The 24,073-nt window shown below is 45.8% G+C and overlaps 1 protein-coding gene across 1 annotated transcript; it reads left to right on the forward strand.

Moving 5' to 3' along the window:
• Positions 1–6,121: 6,121 nt before the first annotated feature.
• LOC119445776 (glutathione S-transferase 1-1-like) lies at positions 6,122–23,614 on the forward strand. The gene is made up of 5 exons (XM_037710053.2): positions 6,122–6,345; positions 7,195–7,253; positions 16,429–16,570; positions 20,025–20,195; positions 23,457–23,614. Exons 1-5 carry the CDS (start codon positions 6,205–6,207, stop codon positions 23,592–23,594), a joined length of 651 nt encoding a protein of 216 aa, XP_037565981.1. The 5' UTR covers positions 6,122–6,204; the 3' UTR covers positions 23,595–23,614.
• The last annotated feature ends 459 nt before the right edge of the window (positions 23,615–24,073 follow it).

Here is a 24,073-nt window from a genome sequence, read left to right on the forward strand (position 1 = left end):
GACTCCGGGTGGTGGGTTCCGGGAGCTGTAACAAGCCCTTGAACTAACCTGGTCACGCGTGGGATCCAAAGAGTTCCCAGGCGCAAGGGTAACAACAGAGGTTCTCGAAACAATTTTGTTATAATTAAAAAAAAACGTTATCAATGCCACAACACACTAGCGTATTGGTGATAGTGAAGGTGCGTGTTCGTTTAGTGTTTGTTGAATATTGTTGGAAGTGCTTTTGGCTGGCATAGAAGTGGCGTGTAGTTTATTCTCTTAGCGGCGATGTGGAGTGTGTAGGCGTCGCAAGAGGCGGCGATGGTCTCACTGAAAGTAAGCTTTTTGAACAGCCGATCGGACGATCGGATCTTCGCCTAAAAGGCCCGTGTCCTCCATGTTCACACCGCCCTATCTTTGTCGGCGTTCCAAAAGCTTGCGGATCTATTTTCCTTCCGCTCTTCTGTGGTGGCGGTGCCATCCAAACGTCAATAAAGCCCCTTGATCTTGAAAGTACGACACTCTCCTCCACGCGCGCGCTGTCGTCCTCAATTCTCCTCAGATTCCTCCTCTCCCCCACCGGGCGCGGTGCGCACGGCACGCTGAACCCTCCAGTGGCTCGCTGCAGCCGCGTTAGCATCAATGCGCGCACTTGTTTATTCGGCCTTTTGAAGCGATGTATGGAAATTTATCCCTTGTGAAACTGTCTAACGAAAGTACGCTTTCGATAGAACGTCGTGCCATTTTTTGAGGACGCTTCGATAAAAACAAGCGGAAGCGAACCGAAAAAATGAGTACCAAGCAGTGGCTGAGCTGTTTGCCTATCCATTGCCACTTCGGCTGACCGTAACGCGGAGGTGTATTGAGAGCACATAATGTATAGGTGCGGAGAATATAAACGAGAATTTGTTTAATAATCGCGGCTCTTAAAAAGCTGAAAGAAGGTAACCAAGAAGAAATGTTAGTTTATTTAAAGTGAATTCGCGGAAAGGAGTGGGCTAAAAGCCTTTGTACCAATGCCACTGTGCAAAATACATGCTGTGTTTGCGAAAGAGCCAATATTGAACTTAACGCACGCACCTGTATTCTGTTAAGATGGAACGACGAGATCTCTCCCTAAGTATCTCAAAAAAAAAGAAAAAAAAACGTTTGCTCACACGGAAACGCCTAAGACTATGGCACTTCATAATTAACTTACAGAAATCAAGATGTAATGTATATCATTATCCAGGGAGATTAGGAAATGCGCGTGGCTCGTACTTTATGAGTATCCGCGAATAATACTTGCCCGACACGTAACTTCGCTTCCCCACGTATAGCTCTTTACTTCACGGCTGCTGCCAAGACATCATTAAGCGGTTGTTAATTAACTTTTTACTTTCGCTTCACCAACTCACGTTCATAAGCCTATACGCAGGAAAGAGGATAATTGTTTGGTTTAATTCAACAAAATATATTTATTCGCACATTTTCCACGATGAAAATCGCTACCATTGTTTCATAACTGATGGCACTGAACTACAGAATGGTCTAGGCGGCGCCGAAGGTTGCGGACCGGACCGGTAGGATGTCTGAAAAAAAGGGCCACGTTAACTACGGCATATATGGCAAATAAACTGTAATATTCCCCGTATTTCAGCGCTGTATATGTGTGTATTCCTTCGTTAATCCTGTTCCACACGATGATCTCATTTCTAACAACCGTATTTCGCCATCCATTGTGTTTCATTATCTTGTTACGGTACGGGGACGAATGCTATAATGAATACGTATAATATCATTAAAGAGGGCCTAAGACATTTTTGAGCATTTATTGCGAACGTAGTACCTCTTTGCCAGGAGTTTTCTTTCCTTTGGCGCCGGCGATACGACAACAAATAAGGAACTGCATTGGGCTTCATTTTTTTTTCTTTCCAAAGGCTTGCAATACTTTCGGCTAAAACTGACCATTCGTAAAATGCAGCTGAAACATGACAGTGATCTCTGAGTATTCGCATGGTAAGAAGCAATTTTCCTCCATATGAATTTGTTTCCCCTCTTTAAAAGGAATACGGCACAAGCCTGCACATTTTTATTATAAATGTAACTAAATGGAAACACCACTTATCTATTTATATATTGGGGTGCATGCCTTCGCAACATAAAGTGTACGTAAACAAAAAAAAAGAAATGCTCGACGTATTGAATTTTTGTAGAGATACAAGCAGCACGCTGTAAATAAAAGAGTTCCTTGGCTTCAGAAGTATCAGGCGCAAGGCTGACACACACGCACACGCACACACACACACACACACACACACACACACACACACACACACACACACACACACACACACACACACACACACACACACACACACACACACACACACACACACACACACACACACACACACACACACACACACACACACACACACACACACACACACACACACACACACACACACACACACACACACACACACACACACACACACACACACACACACACACACACACACACACACACACACACACACACACACACACACACACACACACACACACACACACACACACACACACACACACACACACACACACACACACACACACACACACACACACACACACACACAGTTCAGCGACTCACTATATGCACAGTTATAGGTGCTCTGTAATGAACTGAACGAAGACTCCGACTATGCAAAGAGCATTAAAATTTTCATGGATCTTTACCCACAAATATAAGGAAAGCTGTGAGATTCACCTCGCACAGAACGACATGCTTAGATGAGGCGAAATCCTCACTACCGATGTTATGGAGCCACTGCTACGGCGCACGACATTCCATTCTCCTCGGGGGATAGAAAATAAGGCTAGCCCGTTCTCTCACCTGCTGCATTGAAACGCAAAGTAGCGAGGCATTTCCATGGCGAACGAAGCTCAGATTCCTACTGAAAGACGGGAAAACCTAAGAAGCACACATTCGGAGCGGAAAGACGGCCACCGCTTGGAAGGCGCATGGAGGGCGGCAGAAACAAAAAGCGCGCGAAAGCAAGTTTCGCGCCGTTTTCGTGACGTCAGGGTCACCTAACCGGGGTAGTATGGCGCGCCGCAGCCATTCAGCGTGGCGGATGCGCTGGCTCCGCGAAACAGGGAGAGAAAAAGAGGAGGTTGACGAGACCGGCCAAGGTGTCGCGGCGTATATGAGAGAGCGCCGCTACTTTCCGACATCAAGGGGCTTTAGACGTCATCCGTGTCTAGTTTCCTCCGGCTCCTCGGGGCTGCGGTCCCGTCCTCCACGAGAATGCACATAAAAAAAAAACACACAGAAAGAGAAGTTGCCGTTCTCCATTTTGAATTTCACTTGTCTTCTGTCGTCGTAATGGGGAGGGCGGGTACAGTACAGATTACCGAGGAGCAACGTGCCTACGTGCTAAACAGTTTCGCTGGTCATTCACCTTCAAAGAGTAGAATGACTCAGAATTTTTAATACTCATTTTACTGGTGTGTTTTTTAAACCAATTTTACTCGTTAACCTGCGTCGTGGGGCATTTTGATCATCAAAAGTTGATTTTGTTTCATACCACGGTGTGGTCCCGACTGTTTATCTAATATTTTTATTCGTCGCTTATGCGGAAACTATTGCGCAATTTCTTGTGATTTTGTTTCGATGTTCATAATTAACTGTGATACTACCTGATAAATGGAAGACAGTTCAAGTTATACCTGTCTGTAAAAAAGGCACCCATTTGTTTTAAAACCTTACCGCTGAATATCCTTAAACGAGTAGTTGTCAATTATTGCAACATGTTATAGCCAAACAGACAATGACATTGCTTGAGGAATACTCCATACTATCAAGCTAACAACGCGGATTTAGAAAAGAATCCTAGAAGGAAAGGATTGGTAACATTCATTCATTCACTCTTCATTTATGCATTGGTAATAATTGACAAATTGATATGTTTACTCTTTAGCAAATCCTTTGGCAGAGTGATTCATAAAAAATTGGGCAATGGGTTCATGAATGTTAACCTTCCTTACATTTTAGTCTCTTGAGTTTCGGATTACCTACACTAGCGAAGGCAATTTGTTTGAATTTATGGCTGTGATTCCCGCAGTCTTCCTGTGACATCAGTTGTGCCTCAAGGAAGTGTTCTGGGACCCATGCTGTTTCTTCTAATACAAATGACGCTGTCACTGTAATCACTCCTGGAACTCAAATTAGGTTATTTGCGGGTGATGTTTTATTTCGCGAAATCAGAATTGTTCATGATCAGGTTGAGTTGAATTCTAATCCTGCTAACGTATCTAAGTAGTGCAAAAATTTTGATGTGAGTGTTAATACCGATAGAACTGTTTATCTTTGTGTAGCGCTTAAGAAAACGCCACATGAATATTCTTATAGCCAGATATATTTTCCCTTGAAGCAGGTTAACAATTACAAGTACCCTGAAACGACAATCACTAATGACCTTTCTTGAAATCAGCTCTGTGACAACATTTGCTCGTCAGCTTTCTTGCAAACTTTGTTACTTATAACATAAACTTCGAAGTTCCCCTCCTAATGGCAAACTTCATGGCTATTTCACACTCACACGAGCTAAGCTTGGGTATTGTCCTGTTGTTTTGGATCCTTACACTAAACTTAACATTTAAAAAGTTAGAAAGGATTCAGCGAAAAGTTATTAGGTTTACCTATTCTAAATTTAAGTACACTGATCCTCCTTCAGAGCTCATGAAAGCTAAGAACATTGAACTACTTGAATGAAGAACAATATGTTGTTTGAACATGAGCTTACTTCTTAAAGGCTATTGATGGCATACAGTTTCTTTCCCCATTGTCTAGAAGAATTACGCGACATTTCCAAACACACTTAGTTACCCTTTACATTAAAATAACTGATATTTAGAAGCTTTTTTTCGCGTTCTTTATCCGACTAGAATAGCCCTAACAGAAGCTTACGACGTACACTATGAATGATCACGTTTCTTGTGTTATTTGCGCAGATATTATATTGTTTGTTTTTAATACAGATATTTTGTTGTTATTTGTTCAGATGTTATGTTGTTTGTTTTTATTACAGATACTTTGTAAGTTTTATTGCCCGTCCTGATTGGACCAGATTGGTCTACAGTAGGTCTGGAGCTTTGCCACCATGAGGGCTTCGCTAGGCATAAAGTATCGCTGAGCAGGAAGACAGCACAATCGAGAAGGAAGAACGTTACCGTAAGGTTGCCGCTACTACTTCCTAGTAGGTGCTAGAAGGTCCCATTTGCCTGCAATGGCGTTGTCGATGGCACTTTCGTGACGATGTCTATAGAACTATTGTGCCCGGACCAATATTTTCGAAAATCCCGTAACAGGCATGTCATAAATGTTTGATTGGTAGAGTAATTCGAGGGCGATGAGAAACATCTGTTCGGGGACAGTACTCGCTAGACGCGCCTAAACACGAGTTGCCTGTTTTAATTACCTTCTTGTATGATTTGCGTCTCTTCTGCATTTATTGTCTTTTTCTCTGAGAACGTTTCCCCGCGTGTACACTTGAATATTCATTGCATAATAATTGAAAAACTTTCCTGTGACTTTTTAGACTTGTACGCTGTCTGTATGTAAAATATTGAAGCTCCCCTTACCCAATGCCCATTCTTCGGTCCTGTAAACTATATTGAACAATAAGTAAGTAAATAAATGAATGTCAGCCTCAACGAGTAAACTTTATCATTTGCTCGGTGAAGTTGAAGCATCTGTTACCTTTCACTCAGCCGTAAGGGCACGTTTCTGAGCAAATATTGTCAAATATGAACCTACAGAGCGATGGATGTGGCCGGCGGAAAATACTGCCAAGGAATTATTTTTATGGCTCGGGTTCAGTGAATTGCACTTCCTCTGCTTGAACATAGGCACATGTCCGGTTTCGTTGCACGCCCATAAACGAATAATTTACGCTTGGCTTTTGTCATGCGTCCACAATAAACAGCTGTAGATCATGCTTGTTTCTTTTTCTTTTTAATTCAAGAACTCATAACGGTAAGTGCTCGCTTCGCTATTCTTTGCGCTGCGGCTGTGTACGTGTGCTCTTTTCAAGGATTTTATTGACAATACCATTCAGGTACTACGTCGGCAGCATCCATGGGATTGGGGTCTTTAAATCGGCTTTGCGATGACTGTCTCACAGCATTCGGTGTCGGTTTCCAGTGGAAGGAAGGTCGCACATACACTTGATCCGAGCCATGACCATCACTCTGTACAATATAATAGGGAGTCCGCCCTGCAACTTTGTACGCGCACTCGCCAAGCATTTGGGCATTGAGTTGAAGCTCAAGAACTTGGACTACGCCAACAAGGAGCAGTTCAGCGACGAATACCTCAAGGTCTGCCGCAATTCGATAAATATATGTCGTTAGACACTAGCCGTTTGAGCTTTATCTTATATGACCGGTTCCCGAAAACAGTGTTTTTCCCGGCTTATAGTGCTACATCTCAATTCTGTGTTTGCAATCTAAGATAAACGAAACGACATTTCTATTATTGTCTCGCTATCCATTTCGCCATTTCTTCACATTGTATTGCATGGGGACGTTTTCAATGAGCTAGAACTTAAGCGTGTATTATTTTCGACCTGAAGTACATTATTTTCGTTTCTTTTTGGCCACGCAACTGCTGAAATAGTTTAACCGCATTAGGTATTATTTCTTCTATTATTATTGTCGTTATCGGTGCTGTTATATAGTGGTAGGCACGCACATGGTTATAATGGAGTCTCTGCATCGAAATGAAGTGCTATAACTGTGATTTGTAGCAGCTGTCCTTCCACTTTCTATAGAGCATGTATTTTATTAGAGCTGTGGAGTTCCTGGACTTGAGTAACATTGTTGTTTTCTATCACGAAATATTTCAATAACTTTATTCATAGTTTCTTCTACTTGTGGCCTTACAAAAGGAACAGCCAAGCCCTTACGCCGGAGGAATCTTTGTTCAAGGACTTCTGACAACCTATACTGTGAAAATTACTTGTGATGCGATAATATCATTAGTACATGTCTGCACAACGTGCTGTCAACGAATTGGTAATTGTTATCACCAGTTTATGAAGAAAATTTAATTATTTAAATAAAAAAGGCACGGTGAAGTAATACATTTTGCTTCTTATAAAGCATGCATTTAGAGATGAATGTTAGGACAATTGCGCCGGCGGAAACCCATTTTCTTGATGATTCCAGATCAATCCATTCCACAAAGTTCCAGCGATTGATGATGAAGGTTTTGTGGTCTATGAAAGGTAAGGCTTCAGACATTATTTAGAGGCCGTGCTGAATTGTTGTTGATTCAGAAGTCAAGGAACTGTAACACCATAATGAAACTTTTGCGCACACAACACGAAACCACAACGAAGAAGTACACAAGGACTAGCGCAAACTAACAACTGACATTTATTCACTAAGAAAAAACATATATATGGTCGCGACACGCACCTCACAATCACTGCACATGAGCACAAGGGAATTTTGTAATCTATTACATAAAAATAAAACCTTTAACAAAAACATTGCGCTAGCACATCTTATTCATCAGGTCAATTTCCTTGTCATTCAATGCTATTGAAAGATGACTGACACATGTGCTAGTCCTTGTGTACTTCTTCGTTGTGGTTTCGTGTTGTGTGCGCAAAAGTTTCATTATGATGCCAAACCAACTAGCCCGCCTATCCGTTTTAATGTAATAAACTGTAACACATCTGTATAATAGGAGATATATGTGATGCTCGAGTATCAACGTCCTCATTCCCTAGAAACCTGATATCTTCTAGGTTCTCTATATGCCCTTTTACCTTTCTTTCCTAAGGTTTTTTTCAGCGCTGACTTTCAACAGTAACAAGGTCAATTTTAGTTCTTCGCTGCTGCTTTAAATGACATATTGCTGTCTCCACTGCATATATTTCGCCAATTCGAATTATGTCGCGAAAAGTACCAAATATTTAAGGTGTAACGCCTGCCACAATGGCTGAGAAAACAAGTTGAGAAGAAAACAGATTACCACCTCACGCCAATCGGCTGTGTCATAAAGGTGTTAAAAAGAATTGCCGTGTTGGTTATGAAAACAATCATTGTTTCAAATAACAAGTTCACAAATATCCAAACGCAATAAAGAACAGCGTTAACGCGATTTATCTGAGAACACCCCCCAAAAAAAAAAGCTGCGGGATTTTTCTCTTTGTCAAAAACTGGCCGAACAACGAGTGTGGGATGTTTGTTCTGATTGTCCACCAATCAATTCGTTTATAACTCAATATCTTGCAGGCACGGTGACGGAACCACACAGACTACGGTCACAGGAGTACCATGCGCGGTAGTCGAAGCTGGTGGCGCATGGCCACTGCAAGCGTTACAAGAAGAACGTAAACTAAAAATGCATGTATATTTAACTGAGAGAAGTGAAGAGCACCAAAAACGTGAAGTGATGCTCGATTGAGGTATATTGTGGAAGGCGCATGCAATCGCCTGCGCGGTTTAGCGTGGCCACGGCTGCTTGAAAAAACTGGTGGGTCCGTGTGCTGCAGTCAGCAATGACGTGCACCATGCAAAATCGTGCAAGTGCCTTTTAAGAACCAATCTTATTGTTATTGCCTAGTTACTTGCGCACCATCAAAAACTTAGGAGGCTGTGATTTGGGACAACCCGAAAAAATGCGCGAAAAAAAAAGCCACACATGGTTTCGCATTGATTTTCTTTATCTGCAGTGATGATTTTGTATTTCTGCAATTCCCACAGCTGCAATTGGAACAATAAAGGAGCGGCGTTTGCAAACCGTCTCTTTATATATTGACACAATGATGTGGGGCTCACGCACAGCGGGACGGCGCGCGCAAAGGTCGGCGCCGTGAAAGACGACGAAGCGCGTAGGCTGCACGTTCTTCTTCTGGCCCGCCATTAAAGAGAAGCATCTATTTTTCAAGACTCCGTCTTCGATCTACGTTACATTTTTCTGGTGGAGGTGCTGGGTACATGCTACCACTCCCAGATCGAACCCCGCCTACAAGCCCAGTACGAAGTCCGGTCGAGCTGACTCCTGTTCACGTACGGACAAGCCGTCGACTTCAAGGACTGCCACCGGAGCACGAGCCTCTACCCAACCGAGTCAGAACGATGAGTACATCAGTTCCGTCTTCTTCCTCAACTGCACCGACCGAGGTCGTGCTTAATCAGCCGCTAATCCCCAAATCCTTCCATGGGGACACCTTCGAGGATGTTGAGGACTGGCTCGATCACTTTGAGCGTGTCGCAGAATTCAACGGCTGGACTCCGGAGCGCAAGCTACGCAACGCCTACTTTGCCCTCGAGGACTATGCGCGGACATGGTTTGAGAACCGTGAGGCGGCCCTATCAACATGGGACGAATTCCGACGGCAGCTAATCAGCACATATGCCAGCCTCGATCGCAAGGAGCGAGCTGAATCTGCAATTCAGGCGAGAGTACAGCGGCCGAACGAAAGCGTCGCAATGTTTGTCGAGGATATGTGCCGACTTTTCCGACGCGCGGATCCGTCCATGCCGGAAGAAAAGAAGCTCAGGAACTTGATGCGTGGTGTCAAGCAAGAGCTATTCGGAGGCCTGATACGCAACCCACCAAGGACCGTTGCAGAGTTTCTCGCGGAAGCCACATCAATGGAAAAGGCACTGCAGCAGCGAACAAGGCAGTACAACCGCGACGTGTCGACCCTATCACGTGACCATCTCACTATACCTGTTGACAATACCGACGCCTTGCGGGAGCTCATTAGGCTTGTTGTTAGAGAAGAGCTCCAGAAGCTTCAGGTGGCTCCGGCATCGGTACCGCGACTTGCTCTGGCTGAGGTCATCCGAGAGGAAATCAGGCAGGCAGTGCAAGTCCCAGAGCGAAGCGAGACACCACAGCCCGAGATACGGCAGCCACAGCCTCGCATGTCGTATGCGGAAGTTGCGCGAAGTTCGTTGTCACCGACTTTTCACGGTGTGAGCGACGTGCCGGACTTCCATGGAGTGCGCGCCGTGGAACAAGCAACTGGCGACGTCAGGCCTCGCCGCACGCCATTCATGGCTGAAGCGCGACCACCCCGCAAGAGCGACGTATGGCGCACTGCAGACCGGAGGCCCTTGTGTTTTCATTGCGGTGAAGCCGACCACCTCTACAGGGCATGTCCTTACCGCCGAGCTGGGCTCCGTGGATTTTCACTGAACGCCCCGTGCCCACGAAATGGCGAACGCCCTCTAGAGATTGAAGCCTACCTCGTGGACGCCAGGACCTCGTTTGCCCCACGATTCCATGACACCCGGTCACCGTCACCCGCCCGAAACAGGTCTTCCAGCCCCCTCTTCACGCCGAGCGCAACAAGGCGTCGCTCACCCAGCCCTGCTTCCCGGGAAAACTGAGTCCAGCGACCTGCGGAGGTGAGGTCGCTGACGTTGCGAACGCTGAAGATCCTCCACTACGACGACCGCGATATGACGCAATTGAGACGCAGAGAAATCGGTGCAGTTCGGTGTCAGTATCTTGCGACGTGCCAGTTACCATAGATGACCACGAAGTCACGGCGTTAATCGACACGGGTGCGGACACGTCTGTCATCAGCCAGAATCTCGCACGTATGCTGAACAAAGTTTCGACGCAATGGACCGGAACTCAGATTCGTACTGCGGGAGGGCACCTCTTAACCCCAATGGGCCGGTGCACGGCACGAGTCAACATTCGAGGCTTCACGTACATCGGCGACTTCGTCATTCTTCCTGAATGTTCAAAGGACCTTATACTCGGCATGGATTTCCTTCAGGCGAACGGCGCTATCATCGACCTGCAAGAGTCTAGAGTCAGTTTCGCTACTACGCAAGCCATAGCGCACAGTAATGACAACGACCGTGACATCGCACTACGCGTTGCAGACGATCACGTCACGTTGCCACCCAAGAGCAGTGTGCTTACCCTTGTCCGATGCGACATGGAGGACGTCGCCGAAGGAATTGCTGAGGCAAACATCCCCCTGCTTCTTGAGCGCCACATTTGCATAGCCAGAGGACTTCTTGAGGTGCAAAACAAATGTTCAGTCGTTTTGCTAACAAACTTTAGCAACGAGTATCGGCATGTACCATGAGGAACGACAATCGCATTTCTTCGAGAAATCATTCATGTTACTGACATTGGCACATTGGAAATCGCATCGTCTCAGCAATCTGAGTTACCCAGCCTAAACGAACGGATTCACGTTAACGATACGCTGCCAAACCATCAGAAATACCGACTACTGAGTCTCGTGAACGAGTTTGCCGACTGTTTTTCAACGTCGTCCAAAGTACGGCGTACGTCCATCACAAAGCACCGCATTATTACGGATGAATCCGCACGTCCTGTTCGCCAGCATCCTTACAGAGTGTCTCCAGTGGAAAGGGAAGCGATCAAGCAGCAGGTGAAAGAGATGCTCCAAGACGACGTGATCCAGCCGTCCACAAGCCCGTGGGCCTCCCCTGTAGTGTTAGTCAGAAAGAAAGACAACACGTTACGCTTCTGTGTAGATTACAGAAAGTTGAACCGTGTCACCAAGCGCGATGTTTATCCACTGCCACGCATCGACGACGCATTGGATCGTCTACAACATGCCAAGTTCTTTTCTTCGTTGGATCTTAAATCCGGATATTGGCAAATCGAAGTTGATGAACAGGATCGTGAAAAAACAGCGTTTGTGACACCTGACGGCCTTTATGAGTTCACAGTTCTCCCCTTCGGTCTCTGTTCCGCACCTGCCGCCTTTCAGCGGATGATGGATACCGTGCTTGCTGAACTCAAATGGCAAACCTGCCTCGTATACTTGGACGACGTCGTCGTGTTCTCGAGCACGTTCGATGAGCACCTCGCACGACTCGAGAGCGTCCTCGCTGCGATCCGTACTGCCGACCTCACCATCAAGCCCGAAAAATGCTACTTTGGGTTCCAAGAGCTCAAATTTCTCGGCCATGTCGTTGGTCCTCAAGGCGTCCGACCAGACCCCGACAAGTTAGCTGCCGTCGCCGAGTTTTCACCACCCACAGACAAGAAGGCTGTCCAACGCTTCCTTGGTTTGTGCGCCTATTATAGACGCTTTGTCGAGGGATTCTCGACAATTGCTGAGCCTCTCACACGGCTTACACGCGACGATGTGCCATTCATTTGGGCGGACGAGCAGCAGCAGTCGTTCAATGAATTGCGCCAGCGTTTGCAAGCTGCCCCAATACTTGCTCATTTCGACGAAGACGCAGACACAGAAATCCATACTGACGCCAGCAATGCGGGTCTCGGCGCAGTTCTTGTGCAGTGGCAAGATGGTGCGGAACGTACTATTGCTTATGCAAGCCGCAGTCTCACCAGGGCTGAGAAAAACTACTCAACCACTGAAAAAGAATGCTTAGCGGTTGTGTGGGCAATTAGTAAATTCCGACCCTACTTGTACGGTAGACCCTTTAAGGCTGTCAGCGATCACCACGCCTTGTGCTGGCTTGCCAACCTCAAGGATCCTTCAGGCAGACTAGCCCGTTGGAGCCTGCGCTTACAAGAGTACGACGTTACCGTTGTCTACCGATCTGGAAGGAAGCACAGTGACGCTTACTGTTTGTCCCGCGCACCGCTCCCTACGACATCGTCGGACCCTGACTATGACTTGCCATTTGTCGGCGTTGTCGACGCCGTAAAGATGGCTGAGCACCAGTGCGCTGACCCTGAGCTGCTGCCGCTGATCGAGCACCTTCAAGGAGTTGAAGGTGTTTTACCTCGCTCGCTCGTGCGCGGCTTATCATCGTACTGTTTGCGCAACAACGTCCTTTACAGGAAAAACTGCGGAAGCGGTCCAAATACGTACCTCCTTGTCGTGCCGTCGGCGCTGCGCCAAGACATTTTGCAAGCCTGCCATGATGAGCCATGCGCGGGACACCTGGGATTCGCTAAGACATTAGCAAGGATACGACAGAAGTATTACTGGCCCCGGCTTTTTTCTTCTGTTCAACGCTACGTGAAGACCTGCCGCGATTGTCAGCGCCGCAAGAAACCGCCCTTTAAACCGGCTGGCTTTCTCCACCCTGTGGACCCTCCTCAAGCACCGTTCCAACAAATAGGAATGGATCTACTTGGGCCATTCCCAGTGACCTCTTCGCGCAACAGATGGGTAGTCGTCGCTACCGACTACTTAACCCGGTACGCCGAAACCAAAGCTATTCCGCAAGCAAACTCGTATGAAGTGGCCAAGTTCTTCGTTCACCACATCGTCCTGCGACATGGTGCGCCTTCTGCTGTCATCACGGATCGCGGTACAGCATTTACAGCCGAACTTATGCAGGACGTTCTCCAGCTAACACATAGCTCTCACCGCAAGAGCACTGCCTATCACCCTCAAACCAATGGATTAACGGAACGTCTGAACAGAACGCTGGCTGATATGCTCTCCATGTATGTCGACGTAGAGCACAAAATGTGGGACGAGATTTTACCCTATGTCACCTTCGCGTATAACACTGCTGTACAAGAGACTACACAGTTTACGCCGTTCGAACTTGTATACGGGCGCCACGTCACGTCAACACTTGACGCCATGCTACCTGTGGATGATATTAGCCCGACCAGCGAACACGTGGAAGAGTTCGTACAACGAGCCGAAGAAGCCCGCCAGCTTGCTCGACATCGTATCCGGAGCCAACAGCATACCGACACCCTTCGATACAACCAGGGTCGCCGCGACGTCCATTACAATACCGGCGACTGCGTGTGGGTCTGGACGCCCATCCGTCGCCGTGGACTCTCGGAAAAGTTGCTCCGCCAGTATTTCGGTCCCTACAAGGTTACACGCCGCCTCAGCGACGTCACTTACGAAGTCGTCCCCTGCAGTTCCGACCCCGGTTCGCTCCGTCGTCGTCCTCGCGCTGAAGTTGTTCATGTGGTACGCATGAAACCATACCATGCGCGTACGTGAACGCCCAGATGCACCTGAGGAACTGCATTTCTTGTCATGGCTGACAGAACTTTTTGACGCGACCGAGACGGTCGCTTTTCGCACGGGGGGCAATTGACACAATGATGTGGGGCTCACGCACAGCGGGACGGCGCGCGCAAAGGTCGGCGCCGTGAAAGACGACGAAGCGCGTAGGCTGCACGTTCTTCTTCTGGCCCGCCATTAAAGAGAAGCATCTATTTTTCAAGACTCCGTCTTCGATCTACGTTACAATATAAGGAGAAGGGAAACAACGGAAAAGTGATAAAAGAGCCGAAGCCATATTTTTGATTTGGCTTGTGCATGAAGGTGATGGTACATGACTTGTGAATGAAGGAGTGGTGTCTTAATTTTAAGATGCTTCTTGTCCACATGTGTTCCGAGCTGCCAGGTCGTGATACGCGCGGCTAGTTCGCTTTGACAAATGCCGGTGTGAGCTCAGACAAAGCTGTGTGCCACAATCAGCTCATTGATAAAGAAAAGAACTGCTACATTCCTTGTTAATCATTTTTGGTGATCGTGAAGTCACTGGTTTATTCCCATTTTGGAATTTTCATCGAGTATTGTTTTAAGCCAGGAATGGGCTGCACAGCCGTGCTCTTCGCTATCGACATGATTGCCCTGGAAACCGATGTTGCAAACATCCTCCGGAAATGGTACATGGCCCTGACTTACCTCCACATTTGCAGCACCATCAATACATGCCGAAGGTCTGTGCTCCAACAGAAAAGCTGTTAAAGAACATATATCGCTGATGACAGAAAAAAAATGAAACTATAGTCTGCTTCGTTTTCTAAGCCATATGAGAGATTTGCGTTTTGTTTGCTTTATACAGACTTTTTTTTTCGAACAGAATTTTACGAAGTCGTCTGTGAGACATAGTAGTGTTCCACCCTCACAGGCGCATTTATGAAATAACCGTAACGGCCTTCTATGAATAATTGAAATATACATGTAGGAAAATAATGTGATTGTTCTTAAGATACTTTACGTACTTCTCGGCATCAATCGATGCGTCTATGTCCGCCTCTAATCGTTTTTCTCTAACGACCCCAAGTCGAGTCACTAGGTAGGCCACGGCCTCAACTTCTTACACGCCAACTTGTGTCACTGGGTGTGTGCCGCTCTGCCATGATTAAAAAAGAAATCGTAAACATTTCCGTAGTTGAGGGCGGTATCAAACCCCCGTCATTTATATACAGACATTTTTTTTCCTCATACACGTCCTCATATACGCAATGCCTGTTCTTCGCGGCATTGTCACTAGATGGCGCCGTGTGAGCGGAGTCTGGCAGCGTACACGTATCATACACGACGCATTTCGGCGGCGGAAATAGAGTCTGTCTCTACGCTGCTTCAATACTAATCGCATTACCGTCGAAATTCATCGAGACGTATTTTCGGGCGGAATGATTTCTTTATTAATTATTGAACACATTAACCATTCCTGAAATTGAAGTCAAGAATTAGTGGTGTCAAGTTTGTTTAGCAGTAATAGTACGAGCAGTACCATTTTAGAAATATCCGTCTTTAATGGGTGCTAATTAATAGATTGGAATTTGGGCTAAGTCTTCCTAAAAGCGAACGTCAAAGAGATAAGGATGATCTCAGCTCTCGCATGAATGCATTTTAAAGCGCAGCTCATGGCGTTCGTTCCTGCGGCGAATGTAGGCGTCCTCACCGTAACCGTACGAACAAGTAAAGCGAAGGATGAAAGAGCGAACGCGGAGCGCGCTGGGGGATAAGAGACGGTGGTAGCGAAGAGAGCGCGAGGGTGAAAGTGGAGAAGGAGAGTAGTGTGAAAACATGAGAAGAAAAGCGTGTGCCGCGCAAGACTGGCTCTGCGGCGACGATGGCTACCAGATGGCGCCAGAGTAGCGCGCGTCGTCGGTTCACCATTGACGCCAACGATAAGGCATGCGGCGAGGGTGGCCACCGGTACTATGTAGCGAAACAAAGCGCTGCATGAGTGGATGTCTGTCTGCGGCGGCTGCTGTAAATTGTGCCCACGCGTAACCCTCGCGCTGCCTCTCCCAATCTCACGATTAACGAGGCCGTCGCGCCACACTTTGCTCTGTTTGTAAAATGCCGCAGGAGACAGAGTGTCCGCGCCAGCCATTAAATGGCGAACTGAAACCACGTATAGAGCTGCGCTCAAATGTCGCATTAGGAAGTATCCTAATCGTCGGTGATAATTTTAGGATATTTTGGTGACCGATATCTCCAACTAGGCACTAGTTCCATTATAGTTCTGCTTCAATTTGACAATCGCAACATGCCCTAAACTGTAGTCTTATTTAATTAGTCAATACCTACCTGGAGATTGCGATTGGTCGTGCCACCAAGTAACGTCTATTTCTTCACCTAAACCCGGTCAGCAGGCCCACTTCCGCTGTAGGCTCCTTGCGAATAAAAAATTATATGAATTGAAAAGAACATACAAGCACACATACACAGTATATACTTACCTTCGCAGCAATGCCATTGCCTACTACTTGCTCCGCAAGTACGCCCCCAATTCGGAGCTCTACCCGGCCTGTATCAAGACTCGCACCCGGATCGACCAAATTCTCTCAGCAGCTGTGACTACAATCCACAGTGAATCGGCCGTGTTCATCGTAAGTACCGAATCTTTTTTTTTTATTTTTTCAGGGTTTTGTATTCCAGAAACACAATATAATTATGGGGCACACCATAGTAGGCCACTCCGGATTAACTTTGACAACCTGGGCTTCTTTAACGTGCACCCAATGCATGGTAAAGGGCGTTTTCACATTTGGTAGACATCGAAATGCGTCCATCGCGGCTGGGATCATTCCGCATCCTATAGCAGCTCAGCCCTAAATCAACCACTCCAGCATGGTGGGTTACCCAGGTTGTGATGTTATCAAGATAAGTCTAATATCTTGTCAGTGAAATGCCTCAGACCTATACATCTAGAATACGTCAGGCAATACCTTACAGATTTGATAGCTGCTAATACGACTAGCCAACCTAGAGGCAGTAAGGGTAAAAGCAGACCAATTCATGCTGGTGCTCGCAAACAAATATGCAGCTTTAGAACAGGAAGATGAAGATAACATAGAGATAATGAACGAAACCGTAACTAGGCTGATCTCAGAAGCAGCAATTGAAGTGGGAGGTAAGGCACCAAAGCAACCTGTAGGGAAGCTCTCCCAAGAAACAAAGGACCTAATAAAGAAACGACAAAACATGAAAGTGTCCAACCCAAGAGATCAGATAGAATTCGCTGAACTGTCAAAACTGATCAACAAGAAGAAAGTAAGGGATATTCGAAATTTGAGGAAAAATTGAGGAAGCCGTAAAATATGGACGCAGCATGAAATCAGTAAGAAGAAAACTAGGCATAGGACAAGGCAAGATGTATGCACTGAAAGATAAGCATAGTAATATCATCAGCAATTTCGATGACATAGTAAAAGCAGCAGAAGAATTCTATACTGACCTGTACAGTAGCCAAAACAACCAAGCTTCTTCCATTCGAAATAGTGATGAACTGGATACAGAAGCTCCTTCTATAACTAGCGATGAAGTTAGAAGGGCCTTGAAAGACATGACCAGGGGAAAAGCGCCTGGAGAAGATGGAATAACAGTAGATTTAATCAAAGATGGAGGAGATATCATGCTTGAAAAGCTTGCGGCCCTTTATACGAAATGCCTCACAACTTCAAGTGTACCAGAGAGCTGGAAGAACGCCAACATTATACTTATCCATAAGAAAGGAGACGTTAAAGAATTGAAGAATTACAGACCCATTAGCTTGCTTTCAGTATTGTATAAAATATTCACCAAGATAATTTCCAATAGAATCAGGACAACACTTGACTTCAGTCAACCAAGAGAACAGGCTGGCTTCAGGAAGGGATATTCTACGATGGACCATATCCATGCCATCAATCAGGTAATCGAGAAATCTGCGGAGTACAATCAACCTCTCTATATGGCTTTCATAGATTATGAAAAGGCATTCGATTCAGTAGAGATATCAGCAGTCATAGAGGCATTGCGTAATCAAGGAGTGGAGGAGGCATACGTGAATATCTTGGCAAATATCTACAAGGATTCCACAGCTACCTTGGTTCTCCACAAGAAAGTAGAAAGATACCTATCAAGAAAGGGGTCAGGCAAGGAGACACAATCTCTCCAATGCTATTCACTGCATGCTTAGAAGAAGTATTCAAGCTCTTAGACTGGGAAGAATTAGGAGTGAGGATCGATGGCGAATATCTCAACAACCTTCGGTTTGCAGATGACATTGTCCTATTGAGCAACAATGGAGAGGAATTACAACAAATGATTGAGGACCTTCATCGAGAAAGTGCAAGAATTGGGTTGAAGATGAATATGCAGAAGACAAAGATAATGTTCAATAGCCTGGCAAGCGAACAAGAATTCAGGATCGCCAGTCAGCCTCTAGAATCTGTAAAGGAATATGTTTATCTAGGTCAATTACTCACAGGGGACCCTGATCATGAGAAAGAAATTTACAGAAGAATAAAATTAGGTTGGAGTGCATACGGCAGGCATTGCCAAATCCTGACTGGGAGCTTACCACTGTCGTTGAAAAGAAAAGTGTAAAATCATTGCATTATACCGGTGCTAACATACGGGGCAGAAACTTGGAGGTTAACAAAGAAGCTCGAGAACAAGTTAAGGACCGCACAAAGAGCAATGGAACGAAAAATCTTAGGAGTAACGTTAAGAGACAGGAAGAGAGCGGTGTGGATCAGAGAACAAACGGGGGTAGACGATATTCTAGTTGACATTAAGCGGAAGAAATGGAGCTGGGCAGGCCATGTAATGCGTAGGATGGATAACCGGTGGACCATTAGGGTTACAGAATGGATACCAAGAGAAGGGAAGCGCAGTCGAGGACGGCAGAAAATCAGGTGGGATGATGAGGTTAGGAAATTCGCAGGCGCAAGTTGGAATACGCTAGCGCAAGACAGGGGTAATTGGAGATCGCAGGGAGAGGCCTTCGTCCTGCAGTGGACATAAATATAGGCTGATGATGATGATGATGATGATGATGAATACGACTAGCAGCGCTCAAAAGCGTTCCGGGCATGTTTACCGGTGTTCTTGATAAATAAATTGCGCGCGCAGTTTAAACATGAAAGAAATGAGGATCCATGCGCGGAAACGCTTGAGATGTAATCGTTACTTACTGGTTAAATGAATATAGCTGAGTACCTGTACTTTCTCCTTCCATTGAAGGCATTACAAGAGGCTCTGAGAATGAGCCCGGAATCGCCTGGTGTCCTCAGTCCGATAATGTGACGGCTAAGTTAATCTTACATGGCATAGCGGCCATGTCGGTTATTTGCAAGAGTTGAAGAATTTTCTTGGAATTGTGTAGGAAAATTTTCAGGGCCACGAGTTATCTGCATTGTGCGACTCCCAGGATCGGGTTGGCAGGAGGCCCCGGCCGGGTGAAGTCCTGGTGGCTCGGGTCCGGAACCCGACGGCCGTCTTCAGCTCCCGATCCGGTGGCCGACCTTGTCCTGGTGTCGCTTCTGGAACTTCTCCCCCTACTGCCAGCGCGGCTCCTTTTTCTGCTGCTCTGGTCGATTCGTCGATTTCTGATTTCACGGCGGCCGCATTTCGATGGGGGCGAAATGCGAAAACACCCGTGTACTTAGATTTAGGTGCACGTTAAAGAACCCCAGGTGGTCCAAACTTCCGGAGTCCCCCACTACGGCGTGCCTCATAATCAGAAATGGTTTTGGCACGTAAAACCCTATAATTTAATTTTTTTGATTTCAGATTGGCTGCTCGAGGCTCCGTGTTCTTTTGTGATTGGATTGGCTTTTTTTTTCTTTTGATTTCTTTTCTTGTGCCGCGTGTTCACGCGCCGGGCGGTCTTCGGCGTCGTCGTTTTCCAAATTCGCCTCGGCGCGCGCTCTCCTTGTCATCAGCTCCTTGTCTCCAACCACCGCACCTTGTCGCACACTACAAATATCACCGTCGCGCACCACCGTCGCGCACCACAAAAGTCACCGCATTGTGTCGCGCACTACTCATCACAGTGTGTACATTTGTTTGGTGCAGCGTCCTCGAGTCTATGAGAAGACCAAGCCGACGACTGAGGAGATTACGGCATTTGAACAGAATGTCCTCAGAGGACTGGAACACCTGATCGGTGACGGCAAGTTCGCGGTCGGCGACAATTTCACCCTCGCCGATATCTCCTTGACCGCACGCCTCATCGTACCCCTTGAGGTAATGGTTATTTCTGCTTGCACCACCTCAATCACAATAATACGCTGATTCGTAAAGATGGTCAGTCACCAGCCTATCTTCGCCTGCCAAACGTTCGCAAAGCAATAATTACAGAACGCAATCTCGAGAACTGCACCAAATAAAAGGGCGCCAAATACGGAAATCATTTACATTGGCCACCGATTAAGTTACATTAGAGGTGCCGTTTTTGGCACTAAAGTTAATAAATTGTGTCAAATCTTAACGGCGTATTTTAGATTAAAGATGTGTGTTTTTAACTGATATGAGTAAATATTTAAAAAATAAGGGGATTTAGGTGTAGACTTTCCAACAATTAAAGGGAGGAATTAGAATAGGTATTAGCGTTGTCTATTGCAACCAAGATGTACAAACGTCTGAATGTAGTACAGTATAAATCTGTTACAAAACAGATGTAGTTTTATTTACGTATAAACTAAAAATTATTGCTAATACTCTACCAGCCTCAGGCACTCCAATACTGTAGTTTACACTTTTCCAATGTCTCAACTTGATACAAGCCAACCAGGTTTAAGAGAATCACTACATTCTTTCTATCAAAACTGCCTGAATATTTGCAGTTCTTGTAATATTTGAAGGGATAAATAACCACGCCATTTTAAACAAATTTGTGCGGTGTTCTTAAGAAAGCAGGAAATTGCTTTCAGATCTGCTTATTGAGCACACTTCTGAATGCATCGAACAAGTTAAATTATTGAAGGAGGGCATGTTTCCTTTCCAAACGTACTCGAAAGGGGAAATTGTACTTGCATTAAATTTACATTTTTCGCCTTAGCACCACAACAAATTGTTCAACCGAACCTTTTTCAGAAACCCCATGTTATCAATTTTCTTTTTGTGAAAGAACGCGGACAACTTTTTCTGCTCGGAAAAAACAGAAAAGCAACATTTGATTGCTGATCCAAACTACGTGACCAGAAAATGTGCAGCCGTTAAGTGCTATAGAAGCACAGAAAGTAGTCGCTAGTAGTTTTGCAGGCACATGGTATTGATGTGTCTATAACCTATGAGGGAAGATTATTACAGAACGTGGACAAGAAGTCAAGAAAGAAACTTGGAGGCGCTTAAGCTTCCCCTTTAAGATTGGCACGCGATAACATTCAAAGATGCCTGACTGCTTCTCACACTACCGGGCAACGGCAGCTTATGTAACCGTAATGTTTACATGAAAATGCTTGAGGCGAACGCAGGTGAACTTTGTGGTTCATTTTATTGCTTTCCCACGAACGGCGGGTGCTGCTACTGCCGCGCATGTGCGGAGGCGAGCGCCATCTAGATGGCGTTGCAAGGGACCGAACGGGGTACGCCGCTCCCACTAAGACAGACCTCAAGCGTTAAGTGGTAAAGGGGCTTGCGCTTGAGTTTCTGCCTAACGGAATTAGGTTCCCTCCTATATTCAAATTACAATCCAACGCTATCGTGTTTGTAGGCTGTGTGTATGTCATACTTTACGAATTTTCTGACGCATTTTACTTCAGAAATTCAATTAGTCCAGTAGCGCCTCTGCGCCATGCGGAGGGCCTGCGTGGGTCGGGATGATCTCTCTCTCACGGACAACGCCGCCGACATCGACACCGGATTTTCTGCAACACAGGGTACTTAATGCTGTCGCGTTAATACTTCGCGACACAAAACGTGACGCAGTTCCTGCATTGACTGCAGCATCGAAACCTCAAACACCACAGAGCTTTCGCGCAGCAGCGCGGTCGTGTGTGACAAAGAGCTTGTTGGCGTTAGGCGACGCACGCGCCAGTAAGAGTACAAAAACGGCCGAAAATAAACAACCAAAAAGCCAACTATTTACTTCAAAACGGCAGAAACTGCCAAGAAAACAATGAATTCGGATTTTGAAAGGAGTGAGGCACTTGGAGGCGTATGGTATTTGTTGCAGTGACGATATTTAGGTAGCGTTTGTGGTTTCTGTTCGTAATTTCCTTAAGAACAGAAGCGTTTACCGGAACATCTGGAACGGTTGTATAGATGGCTACACGTATGCGCCGACTCGATGTATGTGTGCTCGCCTTCGCTGAGCGGGGTAGGGCGATGACATAGTTACCCTGAAATGGGCATCTGCGGTAAACCTCGAGAGAAGCCTCTCCTGCAGTGAAACCTCTGCTGAACTGTAGTTCCAAAGGGACATGTGGACTCCGCTGTAACACACCAACTCTCGACAGTTGGGTTGCAGTTTGGCGTCCCCTTCCTGATAGAATGTTCAGATCGAAGGGAAGCAAAATCTTCATAGAACCTTCTTGGCACAAATACTGCGAGCATGTGCCAAGGCGGAAGACTCTTTGAGGTTAATTTTGTATGGAAGCCCAGACTTGAAGCCTAAAATGCATCAACAGCAATCCGCCTTGTTGTGTTCTACTTTTCTAAGCGGTTGCATTCACTTACAGTATACTATGATGTTCAAAATTTTCTCTCCTCGTTTCACCGATTGGATCAGTATTTTGTGGTTTCATATGACAGGAATAAAACATGACGTAGCAATTTCTAAGCTGAATTAGCAGTTAGAGGTGACAATAAACGACTAGAGCCTGCTTTTCTTGCACGTGGTGTTACCGTATCAGCTTTCTAGCCAGGAAGTACGCGCTGTTGCGTATGAAAAAAGTATATGCTACTTTCAAACACATGCTTCACGGGCTTTCTGTGAGCATATATTAAACTTATGGCTTCCATCTGAAGTGCTTTACAAGTTTATTATGCACATTGGTAGGCTTATTACGCGTATGGTTACTCGATATGTAGGTAGTCGACGAGCATGCTTTTCCCCCACAAGAGAGGTAAGGAGTGCGGCTATTTCATTGCGCCTTCTTGGCAGCTATTCTTTTGTATGCGCCTTGGTTTTCTGAAGGTATTTCCACAAGCCTAATTCTTAACGGTGTCATACTGTGCCTCGCTTAGTAGTAGGTGTATGCGGTGTCCTTGAGACCGGTGCCTTGCAACCGACGCAATGACAACATCGCCTTGTTTAGCAAGTCACGCTGTTAGGCTATATTTGTGAATGAAGTGCGATTTCCAGCTAATCTGAAACAGTTTGGTCTTTTCAGTCTGCATCTCTTTTATGTTGCCCTTTCTTTCCCTTTGCATTGTCTAGCAGTGGATCTAATGAACTAGAGATTGCTGCCTGTGCCTACGAGCTGCCTATATCAAATTCAAGCATTTGTCTACTCTGCACTTGACCTTAGATGTTAATGCTTCTCCGGTTATTGTGCATTTCAGAGCAAGTTCGTTGACCCTTCCAAGTTTCCCAAGCTCGCAAGCTACTACGACCGAGTCAAGCACGAGCAGCCTTACTTTGACGAAATTTACAAGCCAGCCATAATCAACTTCAAGAAGATGTTCAATAACCTAAAATAGCTTTGGAAGTGCTCATAAAAAGTACAGGACGGATGCTGTGCTTGTATCGTTTATGAAATATATTTACTTTCCAAGTTGTTCGCTGAAGTCTTAACATGTGATATGGGTGTAAACGTGTTATTCGTGTGTGTGTGTGTGTGGTTCTTTTATTTCTATCCTTAACCTTTTAGTTTGGGTGTGCGAATATTCGAAATTTTCAAATAAGGAACCAACTTAATGGTTGTTTGATTCGTCTTCGAATCAAAGAGTCGCGATTCATAACCGAAAATATTTTTAGAATATTTCAAAACGTCAACTTCGCTCAATTAAACAGAAAACTGCAGCAAAAGTACTGTCACATTTCTCCCCCGCGGGCATAGTATAAGTATAAGCCCTGGGAACAAGCATAGTGGAGCAGGCCACATCACTTAGACAGCCATACTTTACAGTCGGTGCAGCAATCATTCGCACTCTCTGAAGAGCCCTGTGCTTGCGAAGGA

This window comes from Dermacentor silvarum, chromosome 3 (genome assembly GCF_013339745.2).
Source record: "Dermacentor silvarum isolate Dsil-2018 chromosome 3, BIME_Dsil_1.4, whole genome shotgun sequence".
NCBI classification, from domain to species: Eukaryota; Metazoa; Arthropoda; class Arachnida; order Ixodida; family Ixodidae; genus Dermacentor; species Dermacentor silvarum.

Coding starts and splice junctions, on each gene's coding strand:
- LOC119445776 (XM_037710053.2), top strand. CDS start 6,205: ATGACCATCACTCTGTACAATATAATAGGGAGTCCGCCCTGCAACTTT. Junction 6,346..7,194: donor TCAGCGACGAATACCTCAAG/GTCTGCCGCAAT, acceptor TGATGATTCCAG/ATCAATCCATTCCACAAAGT. Junction 16,571..20,024: donor GTGAATCGGCCGTGTTCATC/GTAAGTACCGAA, acceptor TGTTTGGTGCAG/CGTCCTCGAGTCTATGAGAA.